The sequence below is a fragment of the Aptenodytes patagonicus genome, chromosome 1, assembly GCF_965638725.1.
Source record: "Aptenodytes patagonicus chromosome 1, bAptPat1.pri.cur, whole genome shotgun sequence".
NCBI classification, from domain to species: domain Eukaryota; kingdom Metazoa; phylum Chordata; class Aves; order Sphenisciformes; family Spheniscidae; genus Aptenodytes; species Aptenodytes patagonicus.
In genome coordinates, this window is record NC_134949.1 from 140,660,377 (window position 1) to 140,675,558 (window position 15,182).

Sequence of the window (15,182 nt, forward strand, 5' to 3'; positions counted from 1 at the left end):
TGCTTTAGAGTGATTTATTAAATGATGTAAGATAGATTGATCAAAGTGGGCAGTTGCAGGCTGTACTGCACTCAGTAGGTTCTGGTCTCTGCCTGTCTCTGATCGAGGCAAGTTCGTGTGTTTATGCACGTTGGTAACTGCTGAAAATTGCTAAACCCTGTGACCTTTGTTGAACTTTCCCTTTTTCGTGATATAAAAAATAGACGATATTAGAGTGAAAATTTCAGTGTGTCAAAAGCTATGCATGGGTTGCTTAGATAATGCTTGTGCAAGGCTGTTTCCACTCAGCTCTAGAAAATTTCTCACTGGAACTAACCACTTTTTGATGAGGAAAGTCATTAATATCCAGGATGGCTTAACAGGTCGCTGAAGGCAGCAGGCCAAAGATGTAGCCACCATTCTGTTGTCTTAGTCCATCTACCCCAGAAAGAAGCAATGGGAGCACCTAGAACAACCAGGGGTGCAAAGGTACTTCTTTAATGAAGCACAGAGTAATGAATACATGGGAGTCTTGTTTACAGTGGTATTTCTGTTATCTTTTGGGAGAAGATAAGTTCCCTAAACCATGAACACTGAGTACTAAAGAAGGAATTTCTCATATCAGAAACCTGGTAACATACTTCTGTTTTCTTGAGAACACAGGTCACCAGGAATGTATCACCTCAGGTGTTTTCTTTTCAGTGACTTGGTGGAGAAGGTGACTACCCCTGTACCAAGATAACCAATTATGTTTTGTATCCTCCCATCACTGCTTGGTTCTGATGGACTGTTAATCAGATGGTGAAGTAGTTGCAGCAGCTTGTGATGATGTAGAATGTTCTGTTCGCTGTGGCTTGTGCTGTTGTGGGCTCTGAAATCACCCTGTTGTTTTCTCACAGTATCATTCTGCTGCTTGTCAGGCACATCAGTCAGCTGCAAATCCTTCATCTTTTGCTTCTCATTGTTGATGTCATCCCAGAACCTTTTCAAGTAGGGGAGGCATGCAGAGATGCACAAAACAAAAGCAAATCTGAACTATTTTTTCTGTAGGACTTCTTTACTGAGAGAAGTGGGTTGATTTATTCTCTGGGGAGGGGGAAGAGGCCCCTCCTATCAAGAGAAAAGGAAAAAAACCAGAAACTGCTTATCTTAGTGTCCTTCTACTGCTGTCCTCTGTAAGGTATGCTGAATGTTGAATAGTATAGAGACAGAGGACTGGTTGCTACCTATCATGTAAAACAGCTAGGGAACCACTCAAGAAAACAAAATAACTTCATGTTTAATAAGAGGAAATATTTTTCTACATACTAGGGAACTTATGCAGAGTGTTCACTGCTAAAAAGTATCTCTGAAATTATAAGGATTAAGCAGAATTCAAGTAAACTTTATGTGTTTATGTGACTAAGAAGCCAATTCGTAGGTATCATGGAAAATATATTTAAAAAACCAAAACAAAACCAACCACCAGAACCTCAGCTTAGGGAAGAAATAGCTTCTGTTTTAAGGCTCCAGCCTGTCTCCTGTCCCTTGAAGGGAAAGGGGAGGAGGTGTCATGGAGGAAAAAAATAAAATAAATATATTTGTAGGAAATAAGTAAGTTTTCTTCCACGATATACATACACATCTAGCTGGGAAGTATTCAGACCAGTTGGACATACACAAGTCCATGGGACCAGACAAAATGCATCGCAGAGTGCTGAGGGAGCTGGCTGGTGTCATTGTGAGGCCACTCTCCCATCAGCTTTGAAGGGTCATGGCTATTGGTTCCTGATGACTAGAAAAGGGCAAATGTCGCACCAATCTTCAAAAAAGGCAAAAAGGAGGATCTGGGGAAATGGCAGGTGGTCAGCCTCACCTCATTCCCTGGGAAGATTATGGAGCAAATACTCCAAAAAGTTGTTTCTGTGTGCATGAAAAACGAGAAAGTGGGAACAGCCAGAATTAATCCCTGGAGATTTTCAGATCCTGACTGGAAATGGCCCTGAGCAACCTGCTCTAATTTGACCTGCTTTGCGCAGGGGCTTGGGCTAGAGACCTCCCAAGGCCCTTTCCGACCTACATGATTCTGTCACTCTAAATAGTGTTTTATACTGGCAGCTGCATAGTGGGAAATTTTTATGATAGGTAAAATAACTTTGCTTTTAGCAAAAAAGTGAAAGGCGCCAAGTCTGCAAATGCGCAGTTAGCTTTGTGTGCAGCTAGTCTTAATTTCCGTGGAGCTTTTGCATTAACGAGCATGTGAATCGATGATTGCTGGAGCTCCAGTGCGGTGCTGAAAAGTTAAGACAAGGGCGCCTACTGTACTTACCTGTGTGTGCTAACCTCCTTTTTAGTGTTTTTGTCCAAAGGCTCTCCGTATAATCCTGTGTTCTGAAGAAACTGCTTAATATTGTATGTGGCATCCAGCTCATAACCTACCATCCACATATCTGAATGATGAAATGTTGATGCTGCTTGAAGTGATAAATGTGCTGGCTCAATATGTTTGGCAAGGAAACCACAGTTAACTTCAACTGTAATTAGTTTCTCTTTCCAACCTCCCAGCATGATAAAGTGTCCTTTTAGTTTATCCTACAGTATCCTACTAGTATAGAATAACAACATTCATAAGTAGTTATTTTTCTGTTGCATTTTTGATGCCTTCTGGAGTGTGGAAAAAGTAGATGATGTTTGCTAGAAGGCAATCCTATCTGGAAAACTTTCAGCAATCTTGTCAGTTTCGTTTCTTCACACACAAATGATTTCTGTCATTTCAGATGATCTCGTTTTTATGGGGGATGGACTCTACAGCAGGATGCTATTAATTATGTTATTCTGAGAAAAAGACTGACAAAACCAAGAATCAAACTCTGATCTTTGGTGTCCCCGGTGCAGTACACAGCCGCCTCGCTCATTTGCTCTAGTGGTACCTCAGGAGCCATGCCTATTAATGGCAGCAGAGATTCTAATGCAGTATTTCTAGTAGGACATAGGTAATGAGTCTGCCTCCCTCTCTACAGTTGATGCTTTCATGTCAGTCCCCAGCAATGCCTTTCTCACAGGCTAGACAATGCAGGTTTATCCAGCTTGTGATAAGATTAGGTAAACTGTGGCACCCAAAAGCTAGGAAAGTGAACACCCTGGTCACATCTCATTTGGATGTCAGGGTAAGGTCAGCACCACCCCTTGATTGGTGCCCAGATTTCCATAGGAAGAAAACCTGGGTATACAGCTATGGAGCATTCTACTAAGTCTGCTTACCTGGAGGACTGGAGGCAGGCAGAGCTTTGGAGCTATGTGCAAAGAAAGGGGCATGGATTACTGCAACTAGAGCAAATACTGGGTCTTCAGTGAGGTTGTTACGGGTTTATTGGGAAATTCACTTGAAACTCTAATACGTTTGTCTTAATGCTATTAAAAAGTTGGTTATATAGTGTATGCTGCTCTTTCTGTGGAAGAAATGACTTTTATTGCATATTTTTTGTCATTAGTACATAGATTCAACAGAACTTGAACGTTCTACAGAAGCGGAGAACTCGGTGAAATATCACCAAGCATGGCACAAACTATGCAAAGCAGAGTAAGTGGCATCGGGTATTCTGTATCCCGAATGCAGACCATGATATTTATTTCACGTGATGAAAAATGCTTCAGTAAATCATTTCTCAATGCATCCAGACTTCTGTTACTTATGTAAAGGGATATATGTGCATGGTTGGTGACAAGCTTCAGACATAGCAAATTATAGTATCAACCTATATCCTCAAACTCTGCTTTAATCTCTTCAGACAAGTTGCAGTTGTTTGGTTGGGTTTTTTTGGGTGGTTTGTTTTTTTTTTTTGGTTAGCTAGACTTTCTTTACAGTGCAAGTCACTTGTCAAAGATTTTTCTTTGTCAAGATGCATCATAGTGGAAGGTAGGTAGAGAAAAGCTTAGTAAATGCTGGTGACACTCTGCAGATGTCTCTGTTAAGAATCATTGCCAGGATTTCAAGTTGTATTTGTAAAGGGATGTTGTTTGTTGTCAAAATGCATTCATTTCTTCAGTATTACTTAGTAGACATAAAGTTTTGGTGTTAACATCCTTGAGTAGTGAATATGTATCAGAAATAGTGTGGCCAGCAGGAGTAGGGAAGTGATCGTGCCCCTGTACTCAGCACTGGTGAGGCCACACCTCGAATACTGTGTTCAGTTTTGGGCCCCTCACTGCAAGAAGGACGTTGAGGTGCTGGAGCGTGTCCAGAGAAGGGCAACGAAGCTGGTGAAGGGTCTAGAGCACAAGTCTTATGAGGAGCGGCTGAGGGAGCTGGGGTTGTTTAGCCTGGAGAAAAGGAGGCTGAGGGGAGACCTCATCGCTCTCTACAACTACCTGAAAGGGGGTTGTAGCGAGGTGGGTGTTGGTCTCTTCTCCCAAGTAACAAGCGATAGGACGAGAGGAAATGGCCTCAAGTTGCGCCAGGGGAGGTTTAGATTGGACATGAGGAAAAATGTCTTTACTGAAAGAGTGGTGAAACATTGGAACAGGCTGCCCAGGGAAGTGGTTGAGTCCCCATCCCTGGAGGTATTTAAAAGACGAGTAGATGAGGCACTTAGGGACATGGTTTAGTGGGCATGGTGGTGTTGGGTTGATGGTTGGACTCGATGATCTTAGAGGTCTTTTCCAACCTTAATGATTCTATGATTCTATGTAGCTAGTTTATTTAAGCAGTAGGAATTTCACTGTGAAGCATGAGGTTGGCCAGATGAGAATTGGGGTGGGTAGATGAGACAAATCTCCAAATTTAGAGTTAAATTCTGTGTATTCTGAATGGTCATACAAAACATGCCTTTTGTGCATTGTGCTTGTTTTGTTATAACCTCAAAAGTCTTTCTTCAATTTGTATGGACTTCCTTTGCTGGCTTGATTCTACATGTTGGTTGCTTTTTATATGGCTGTCATTACAGTGGCATTCTGGTCCCAGGAGGGTTTGGAATTAGGGGAACAGAAGGCAAGCTCCAAGCTATCTCCTGGGCAAGAACAAAGAAAAAACCTTTTCTTGGTAAGATTATTAGAGTCCAAATTTATTGTGTTTTGGAGGTGTATAGCAAGCTAATTGATTTGATTTAAAAAAAACCCAAACAACAAACACACACTAGGGAAGGATCCTGTCTTAGGGAAGTACGTGTGCTGTTGTGAATATTTGCCTTGTAAATAATGCCCAGGGTCATAGTCATGTACTACATCTGCTGTATAGGGAGGAAGAAAAAGAGTGTCCCTACTCCAGAGGTTTTATTTGCTATATTCAAATTTTATTTGGAGAGTCTTTGCTTCTCATTGTAATTAAATCAGCATCATTATAGATATTAATCGGTGTGCAGAAAACATAGGTGTCTTTGGACACATTTGCTATATTAAATAATTTTTGTTGATTTACTGGTATATTTTATTATGGTAAAGTCTAAAGATGCCATCTGACCTATAAGCTAAGTGCTGTTTATGTAAGTGCCTCTAAAGTTTTGGTTCCTGCTCCATATTTCTTACAATTTTATAAGTGACTACTTTGACTAGTTGCCAAAGCAAAATTTGAATCTGGATATACACAGGCTTTCAGCTTTTGTTTGTCTTTATTTTTTTATTGGTAAAATAGATGGGAGGAAAAAAAATATTTTTGGGAGGGCTTAAAGCACATAATTGTGTCACGTGTATTTACAGTGTGCCAAGTTTGAAGAGTGAGTTTTACATTGAGCAGCCATTTTTGTTTTAGCTTTTTGGTAATTCTGTGTGTATACACTGGGTACCAAGATTTCTAAGCAGTCAAGTTTAAGACAGAACGGCAAGTACTTTGTCAGTCCTGCTGTTTGTCCTGTTAAATTCTGGGGTTTTTGTTTTCTCTTCTAGGAGTTTGCCTGGGAATGCAGTTAGCAGTTGTGGAATTTGCAAGAAACTGTTTGAATTGGAAAGGTGAGCTTAGTATGCTAGTGTGAATATGATTTGCTTAAAAGAAATTTTATTCCATATGTGAAATGTATGTCTATTATTAGAACTATTATATAGATCCTATGATCATTAGGTACTTAGCTCTTGCAACCTGATCATTTTCAGCTAAGCACCCTGTACTACCTTTCTGTACAAGGGAGTAACTCTTACACAGATTGCTTGAAACCTGTTTCGTGATCTAAGGAGTGTAGGAGAAAATGTGCTTGCAGTTCACCTCTGTAGTCTCTTTCTGGAGTGCGCAGGTGGTGGGAGTAAAAAGTGAGAAGTGGTTTTCTCACTTGCTTTCATTAGTTGGAGTAGCCAAACCATAGCCACTGCAGTAGTAGTATGAAGAGATTTAGTTCACCAATGAAATTCTACTACTAAGAGCTGAGAGGACAAGGTTTTGGGAAGTAGGAAAGGGAGTGTGTGACTGAGGTCATATGCTTCCCATGCCTGCCTCAGAAGTGATGCAGTATGTGTTTCAACATACAAGATTGTAGCTTACATGCAGACAAGCCCTAAAATGCCACAGAACTGTTACAATGAGTTTGTAGTGCATGTAGAACAATGGAAATGTACTATGTTTGTTTTGAACTTTGGTTTCAGATGCAAATTCTACAGAATTTGACCCAGACACAAAAAACCCTGTTGTAAGTACTGATTTTTTTTTTTTCCTGCATATGTTTTGTGAACATACATCTTTTGTTAAAAAGGGAGAAAGGGAGTTACCTCTGTGTAAGTTAAGGTCTGTTATATTTTTACATGGTAGGACATGAAGAGGTGTCCGCTGTCCCTATTCAGTATTGTTTAAAAAGCTATTTTCTTTTAATAGTCCCTTGCCTTCACCTGCTTGCTCCTGTGGTTTGCCTTAGCTTTATTTTTGTAATTTTTCTAATAGTTTCTTTGGCTGTAGGCTGATGCTGGGAGTAGACAATAATGATTAGGTTGGCTTTACTAGAGAATAAAATATAAAGGGAAGCTGGAAAGTGTAGCACAAAGCTATTATAAAAATATAAATGTATATAAATATATATGTATATATTATATATGTGTGCATGTATATATAAAAAAAGTATATATTATATGTGTGTGTGTATATATGTCTTCAGCATAAGAAAGACACGGACCTGTTGGAGCGGGTCCAGAGGAGGGCCACAAAAACGATCAGGGGGATGGAACACCTCTCCTCTGAAGAAAGGCTGAGAGAGTTGGGGTTGTTCAGCCTAGAGAAGAGAAGGCTTTGGGGAGACCTTATTGCAGCCTATCAGTACTTAAAGGGGGCTTATAAAAAAGATGGAGGCAAACTTTTTAGCAGGGCCTGTTGCGACAGGACATGGGGGAATGGCTTTAAACTAAAGGGGGGTAGATTTAGACTAGATAGAAGGAAGAAATTTTTTACCCTGGGGGTGGTGAAACACTGGAAGAGGTTGCCCAGAGAAGTGGTGGCTGCCCCATCCCTGGAAACCTTCAAGGTCAGGTTGGAGGGGGCTCTGAGCAACCTGATCGAGTTGAAGATGTCCCTGCCCACGTCAGGGGGGTTGGACTGGATGACCTTTTGTCGTGGCTTAATCTCAGTCGGCAACTAAGCACCACGCAGCCGCTCGCTCACTCCCCACCAGTGGGATGGGGGAGAGAATCGGAAGGGTAAAAGTGGGAAAACTCATGGGTTGAGAAAAAGACAGTTTAATAGGTAAAGCAAAAGCCGCGCACGCAAGCAAAGCGAAACAAGGAATTCATTCACTCCTTCCCATGGGCAGGCAGGTGTTCAGCCATCCCCAGGAAAGCAGGGCTCCATCACGCGTAACGGTTACTTGGGAAGACAAACGCCATCACTCCCAACGTCCCCCCCTTCCTTCTTCTTCCCCCAGCTTTATATATGCTCAGCATGACGTCATATGGCGTGGAATATCCCTCTGGTCAGTTGGGGTCAGCTGTCCCGGCTGTGCCCCCTCCCAGCTTCTTGTGCACCAAGCTGAAAAGTCCTTGACTAGTGTAAGCACTGCTCAGCAACAACTAAAACATCGGTGTGTTATCAACATTGTTCTCACCCTAAATCCAAAACCCAGCACTGTACCAGCTACTAGGAAGGAAATTAACTCTATCCCTGCTGAAACCAGGACAGTATCCGCCCCTTATTCTATACCATCTATGTCATGCTCAAGTCCCATATTTTCCAGTGCAACCTCATTAACCACCCACCCCACTTCCCATCCTTTGATATAACACACAGATGTCATTCCCTTAGTCTATGGACCACCCTTGTGGAATGTGTAAAATGTCCAGAAATGTCCATGAAATATCCATTGAGTTCATTTAGTCTGTGACTTTGGGCTCCATTTGTGATGGTGGTCACTCAGGACAGGAGCGGTGGTGTGATGTGTGGAGTTACTGGGTACCAAAGCCAGCTCAGGTCGGGTCACTGCTGCACTTGCATTGCTTCTTGTAAGGCTTGTCCTCCACTGGTTCGGGTGGTTCCTGCTATAGTAATTTCTATAACATGCAACTCAAATCATGGGTTACAACAATTTAAAGGTGTTTCCCTTACAATCTCCACCCCTGGTCCCTTTGGGCCAGGTTATAGGGTTTAACATTGCAATAAACTCCTCCCCTTGCTCCTAGCCTGGCTAGCAACAAGGGGTTTCTGCTATAGTAATTCCTATAACATGCAACTCAAATCATGGGTTACAACAATTTAAAGGTGTTTCCATTACACCTTTAGAGGTCTCTTCCAACCCAAACTATTCTATGACTATTCTATGATTCTATAAAAGGATAAGGATTATATGTAAAGCTGTAGAAAAATTCTTGTCTTTCCTCTATATAAATAGTATAAATAACCACTACACCCCTCCTCCCCCATGTATCTCTCAGTCCTCCTTTTGAGAAAAATTTCGGTGTTGTAGATAAGACAGAGCTCTCTATCATATGCCAATGGTAAAATTTTAGAGTGGAGTTTTTCCAGGTATCTCCTAGTTCAGGAGAGTATGGTATCACATTGTCATAATAGTAAAACTTAAAAATGATCAGTAAGAGACAGTTTTTAAGAAAATGAAAAAGAACAGAAAACTATGTGTGAGAAATAAAGTAGTATCTTGGTGTAAGATGTAAATATCTGTTCTAGTGATAAATTAAGTGAGTTGCTCATAGTGACCTGCTGTTTCTGTATCAATTTCCTTCAAAAGAGTTTTGTTGGGATTTGTAAGTAAAATACATTTTTTCCACATCTGCTTAGTCTGAAACATGCAAATAGGAGTTTTTTAGAGCGTTTGACCTGTTTGTCAAGGTTGTTTATATGCATAGGAGAGATAATCTAGTCTGAACTTTTGAAGGTAAATTAGAGACCTTCAGAGTTTCAGTGTGAGACTTGCTGCTAAAACTTGGTGGCATTTGGAAATGTCCTCAGATGAACAAAGGTAAACTTTGCATTTGGCATCAAATTTGTGGGTTTGCTGTAGTAAGAGGTCTCTTCCTTCACCCTTCTTGACTGTATGCGAAGACATACTCTTTCCCTGGAGGGATCAATTTCATAATAGCAGTATGTTGTAAAATGTGAAAGATGTTGAAAGCTTACTGTAAATTTTTTGGGAAGCAAGAGTACAGGAGACTGATTCTGGGGCATCTTTGTTTCTTGGGCTTTTTAGTGCCAGTTTTATTTAACTTCTCATGACTGTGTTTCAGCTAGTCACCTCAGGTACCTTTTCAGGATGCAGTCAGATCATCAGGAGGGGGTGAGTCACCCTGTGGAACTGCTGGTTTCTCTCTGTTATTCTAAGGGTTGTTCACAGTAGCTGGCTCCGATGCAGAGCTCCACACTTAGCTGAAGTGAGGAACGTGGATGCTTGTCTGCTGCAGCCCTACCGGCAGTTTTGTCTATTACAGAAATTGTAGTGTGTATTAGTACGGTGTATCTAGGACAAAATTTTATTCCACAAGTAATTAACTGATTGATTTGCAGTTTGCATTCAAGGGCAAGTAAGGTATATATGTTAGAGAAAATTATGCGGACATAAAATTAAGAAAACAATGGGGTGAATATGTGTGTCATAGAAGATTAATACAGTGTTTACAATTGAAGCAGTATGCTTGCAGTCCGTATAAAGGATATTCTTTTGTTCTGAGCTACATTAAGGTTCTGAAATTGGTTATTACTGGTGATATTTCAGCATCTTAATCTGATCTTTGACATCTTGGTTCTGGGCAAGAAACAGATGTAAATCATTCCAAGGGGGAAATTTACACTATCGATAATTATAACTGCTAAATAATCTGTCTTAGCAGAGTCCATCTTGTGCTAAAAACTGTTTAGATATTCTATATAATAACAAATCAATAAAGACAATTGGAAGAGAAGCAGATTAGCGAAGCTTGTGAACTACTGAACTGATGTAGATGTTTCATTATCCAAGAAAGTTAATTGGAAACACCGTATCAGCACTGATAATATCTTGTGATGCCACTGTGTCATTCAGCTGAGTGCTAACTTAGGACCAAAGCAGTGTACTTTTCTTTTGGTTCCTGCTCCTTTGGAAACTGAAGAGGGAGAAGAAAGGCACTGGTGAGGCAGTAGTTCTATTTCCTTTTATTTTTAAGAAGGAGGAAAAAAGACAAAAGTTCAAATCTGTAGTTTGGCAGGGGAACTCGGGGGCAACCATAAAATATGCAGCTACTTACATCCCTTCTTAATTTGCTAAGCACTCAAATACTCAGAACTGTACTCACCAAAGTTAATAGTTTCTTCTAAAGTGCATATAAAATATCTTGGTCTACTTTGCTTTCCTTTTGTCGGCATCAATGGAAATTTGAACCTTTTTTATTAGAAATAAAAACTGAGATTGTCAAGTAAACATGTAACTCACAATTAGGCTTCCAAAGGAAAAACAGGTGGCTGAAATAATGAGAAATGATATTACTGGCAACTGTCTCTCAATTAAAATAACACAAGTTATTGTACTATAGAAGAGCATTGTCTGCATTAATAAAAAGTTTTGAGCCTCGTAAAAGGTTTTTATGTGATGAGGCAATTGTGACTTGTTCTGTTTTGAACAATAATTCAGTTATGCATACATAACTGAATGTGCAAATGTAGAGAGTTGCCTGCAATGCTGAATATCTGTTTCATTTTAGCTGTTCATCTATTTCTACTGACTATCATTGCAACAATGTTGCTCAACCTGGGTTCTGCAAAAGCACCCATCAGTAACTTTGTATAGGAGGGAAACCCTGTATAACCCTGTATTGCTTGTTTTGGGGAATATTGATATCAATTATATTGGCATGTAAATGACTGCAAGTATTGTAGAGTTAAGATTTCAAATACCTTGGGAAAAAATAGTAGTCTCTGAATACAAAAAATGGAAGTTAATGACTTAATAATGTAAAACAGGCAAAATTGTGTTTTTAAAATACTGTAGGGGGGAAAAAAATCCCTAAAACTGAATATCTGTGATGAAAACTTGAAGGAAATGAGACCTAGAATTTGAAAATGTTAATAAGCTGTGATTTATTAGCTGTGTTTGAGAGATTTTAAGTTGCTATTAGATATTTTCGTTTAGGCTTAAGTTACAAATGTGTGGTCTGAAGAAAAAAAACCAAAAACCTCTGATATGGCAGTTATCTGTATTCACCAGACCATACCATTTACAGTGTCAAAATACCACTTTAAGGTTTTGGCTTCAGTTTCCCTTTAACACGGGTTTGATTTCAGTAGGGAAAATGAGGTAGGTACACGAGCACTGATCACAGTCCCTCGAGTCCTTGATCTCATCTTGGTTTATTATTTGCAGGTTATGTTCCCATCATATATTCTTAAGCTTTCTGCTTTACTTTCTAGCCTTTTGGATAATAATGACAGGTAAATTGTTACTGTTCTTTGCAGGAAGATAGCTGTTCAGAAAAGTAATGTATTTGCTTGAGAGTAGTGATTAGTATGAGTTTTCTGTTGCAAACGATAATTTTAAAATTAATTCCTTTAAAGGGAAACTCTATAGTCTGTGAACTGCTAATGAACTGGATTCACTGGATGGCAAAAGAGTTGTTTTGTTCCATATCCCTCGTCTTCCTCTACTATTAAAGTTAGATTTTTTTTTTTTTCTTCTTTTTGGATGAGCCTTTTAGTTATGTTCTTCATCAATTTTATTGCAAATGCATCTAATACTGTTCTGGAAAAAAAAAAAAAAAGACTCTCCAGAAATAATTCTAATGCACTTTTTTTTTAATTTAAAAAAGCTAATTTTAATTGTGACTGTTGTTCTTCATGTCCTATTGCATCTTGTGTAGGATCATGAAACTTCAGATACTGCACTGGGTAAAATAAGTGCATTTTCTAGGAACTCAAGAAATTGTGCAGAAGTATATTTTGCCAGTAGGTGACACTCTTATAACATGTTTGTTTCTTGATGCCCACTTTTCCTATTCAGGATGTCAGTAACCTGATTGAATTAAAAAGTTTCTAAGGTTGTCTAAGAGATGAAAAGAAACATATGTCCCACTTGTGCAAAAGCACCTCTTAAAACTCTGTGATTTTACTTGTGTGTAAAGTAGCTAACGTAGCTTAGTAAGGAGATGTGTGTGGGGTATGTTTAGTTTTGAAACCAAAGCATATTGTTAATTTAGAATATTTTTTTTTCATAAACCAGAAAAAAGTAATAAATATTATGATTTTCTTGTCTTTGCTTCCAAGAAACATAACACATTTTAACAACTGAAGGGTTTGTGTAAAAGAATGGCCCAGGAGCCTGTTAGAACATTCATATCATGTTTAAATATCATAATTTTTGAGGCTTCTATTCATGCATCACTGATGTGGAGTACTTTATTCCTCATTTCATGGACAGGAAATTCAGGGATAGGAACCACTGTAGTATGGGATCTTGAATGCACTTGATAGGCTTTGCAATTAAGTTGAGTCTTTAAGTCCTTAAGTAACTCTGAGATTTAACTGATTTATCAGGATAATGGATGATGTTGGTGTTAAAATTCAGTCCAAAATTCCAAGTTCTCTAGTAGGATTAGTGCCTAATCCACTGAATTGTCTTCAAAATTTCCATTCTTCTCATTTCTCTTCTTTTTCACTGATTTCCTCTTAAAGTAAATAATAATGCCCATGAATTACATGTGTGGAAGTACATATGTCACAGGAAATCATGCAATGAAAAGGTTAAAACTGCACCAAATAAATGTAATGAATGTTTTAATTGCAACAGCAATCGCTCAGTTCCTATAAATACTTATGTATTCCCATTTACAAGAGTCATAACAAAAAAAGTACATAGGTAAATATAATTTAAAATGAACATGTAATGTTACACTCATACTTAGCACTGTTAGATTGTTATTGAAAATAACTACTTTATGTTTTAAAAATTTGAACTGTTTACCGTCTGGAAGTGCCGCCTTACGTGAATGATGAAACTCAACTGGGAGAAGTATTGTCACATCTTTCCTTTTGTGTGTTTTAGAAGCCTTTTGATTTGAATTGCTCTGGAGGTCAAAATAATAGCTCAGGTAAACCAGGGTTTGTTAAACGACACTTTCTCAAATGTAGAGTGAAATAGAAACAGGTAGTTCTGAAATAATTGTGAGGCAGCTTAGCTGGAAAGCGCGGCTAGCGAATGTGCAGGAAACACAATACAAGACATACTTCGTTATATGTCAAATCTTTATTCTGTACGTTTTAAAATTGTAACAAATCTGTGGGTTTAGGTGTACATACAATGTACATGACCACCAGGCTCCTCCTCTTCAAAGCAGTGATATTCATTCTTGCAGATGCCTTATTGTCCTGTACCAGTTATCTTTTTTACAAGCACCACAAACTCATCAAAGCTGACACTTCCATCATTATTTTTGTCCAACGATTTAATTATGTTATCAAGTGAGAATGAATCCTGTTTTTATAGGAAAAGAATTAAAAAAAAAAAAAAGAAATAAATAGTTTGCCATGACTATTTTCCTATGAGGAATATTGCCAAGAAGTGATGCAGTCAGTGTTACTTGACGGTGTTACTGGTAGTGTATTTACCAGTTTTTCTGGTTAAACTAGAAATACAGTGCCTGCTATCCCCTGCCAAAAATGTTAACAAAGATACGATAACCATTTGAGAAGTATCAAGTGTTACTCAGACAGGTTACTTCAGTCTTGTGGGTAAATTTGGAATTTAGGAAATGGAGCAGGTGGAATAGCTGCAGCATGTACATAGTTGCCAATAAAAATTAATGTGCATATCACCTACTGCTTTATTAGGTACTAATTTGGGCCCTGCATACACTATTTGAAAACATTTTGCTACTTTCATTAGACTTTGGACCTGAGAGTCTCTTTCCCTCCCCTTTTCCCCTTTTTACTAGGAATACCGTATTTACTGTTGAAAAATTCTTGCTAATGTATTAAATCTAGTTTAGATTATTAGCTCCTTTTATTTGTCAAGTCTGGTAATACAGTGCATGTAACATCCTGATGCAGTGAGTATTCTGATAACATCCCTGATCAGGTTAGTTAAATAATATAAACCCAATTTATAATTTAAATTTTTAGAATGTTTTCTTTCTTCATATTTTATGTCTACGCATGTTTTGTAATGTCCTGTCCTGCTTTTATGTTGATCTATTATGGTGCCATATATTTCTGCAAACAGAGTAGATGCCTGAAAACGTCTGCTATCCAGACAGAAAACATCAGTATTGCTTTTCCTGAATACTTCCATTTCCTCATATCTGGGAAAATAAGTATGGTGCTAAATTGTCTACAGCTAATATAAAAAGCATTATATTTCTGAGTTTGCTGTCACATTTCCTATTAATTTTTGGCAATTAATTTCTGACATGTTTTTTAAGGGAAAAACACCTTTCTGTTTTATTAGTGTGGGATTTTTTTTTTTTTTAATTAGCCACTTCATGTTAATGAAATGACTAAAATGGATTACTGTAGTTCTTAAAATACTGGATTTTTCTATTGAGGTGCAACTTCTTTCAGACCTTTAGCAAAAGTTGCTTTTGTCAGCTATCCAAAACACAGTATTTAAGGGTTTGTCTAGCATAAGAATCTAAATTGAGTACTAATCCAGTTCAGGAAAGGTCTGGCAGAGAATAGATATGAAATCAGAACCTAGATTTTTTCCAGCTACAGGAAATGGGTATTTCTCTCTCTAGCTTGGTGGCATCTTTTCTTTACTTGGCATCTTTCTGGAATGGCAAACCTTCTTTTATTTTGTGATGGTGGGAACTTAACCTAGATAGAAATTGGCTCATCTCTCTTACTTTTAAATTTG

General features: G+C 38.5%; 1 protein-coding gene across 4 annotated transcripts in view; it reads left to right on the plus strand.

The window, feature by feature from the left end:
* CTPS2 (CTP synthase 2) overlaps positions 1-15,182 on the plus strand; it is an 80,751-nt gene that overhangs the window by 19,593 nt on the left and 45,976 nt on the right. For all 4 annotated transcript variants that reach the window (XM_076357004.1, XM_076357020.1, XM_076356997.1 and 1 more), the window contains exons 10-13: positions 3,450-3,538; positions 4,902-4,996; positions 5,836-5,898; positions 6,523-6,566. In XM_076357004.1, coding sequence (XP_076213119.1) covers positions 3,450-3,538; positions 4,902-4,996; positions 5,836-5,898; positions 6,523-6,566 — 291 coding nt within the window. The remainder of the gene's footprint in view (positions 1-3,449; positions 3,539-4,901; positions 4,997-5,835; positions 5,899-6,522; positions 6,567-15,182) is intronic.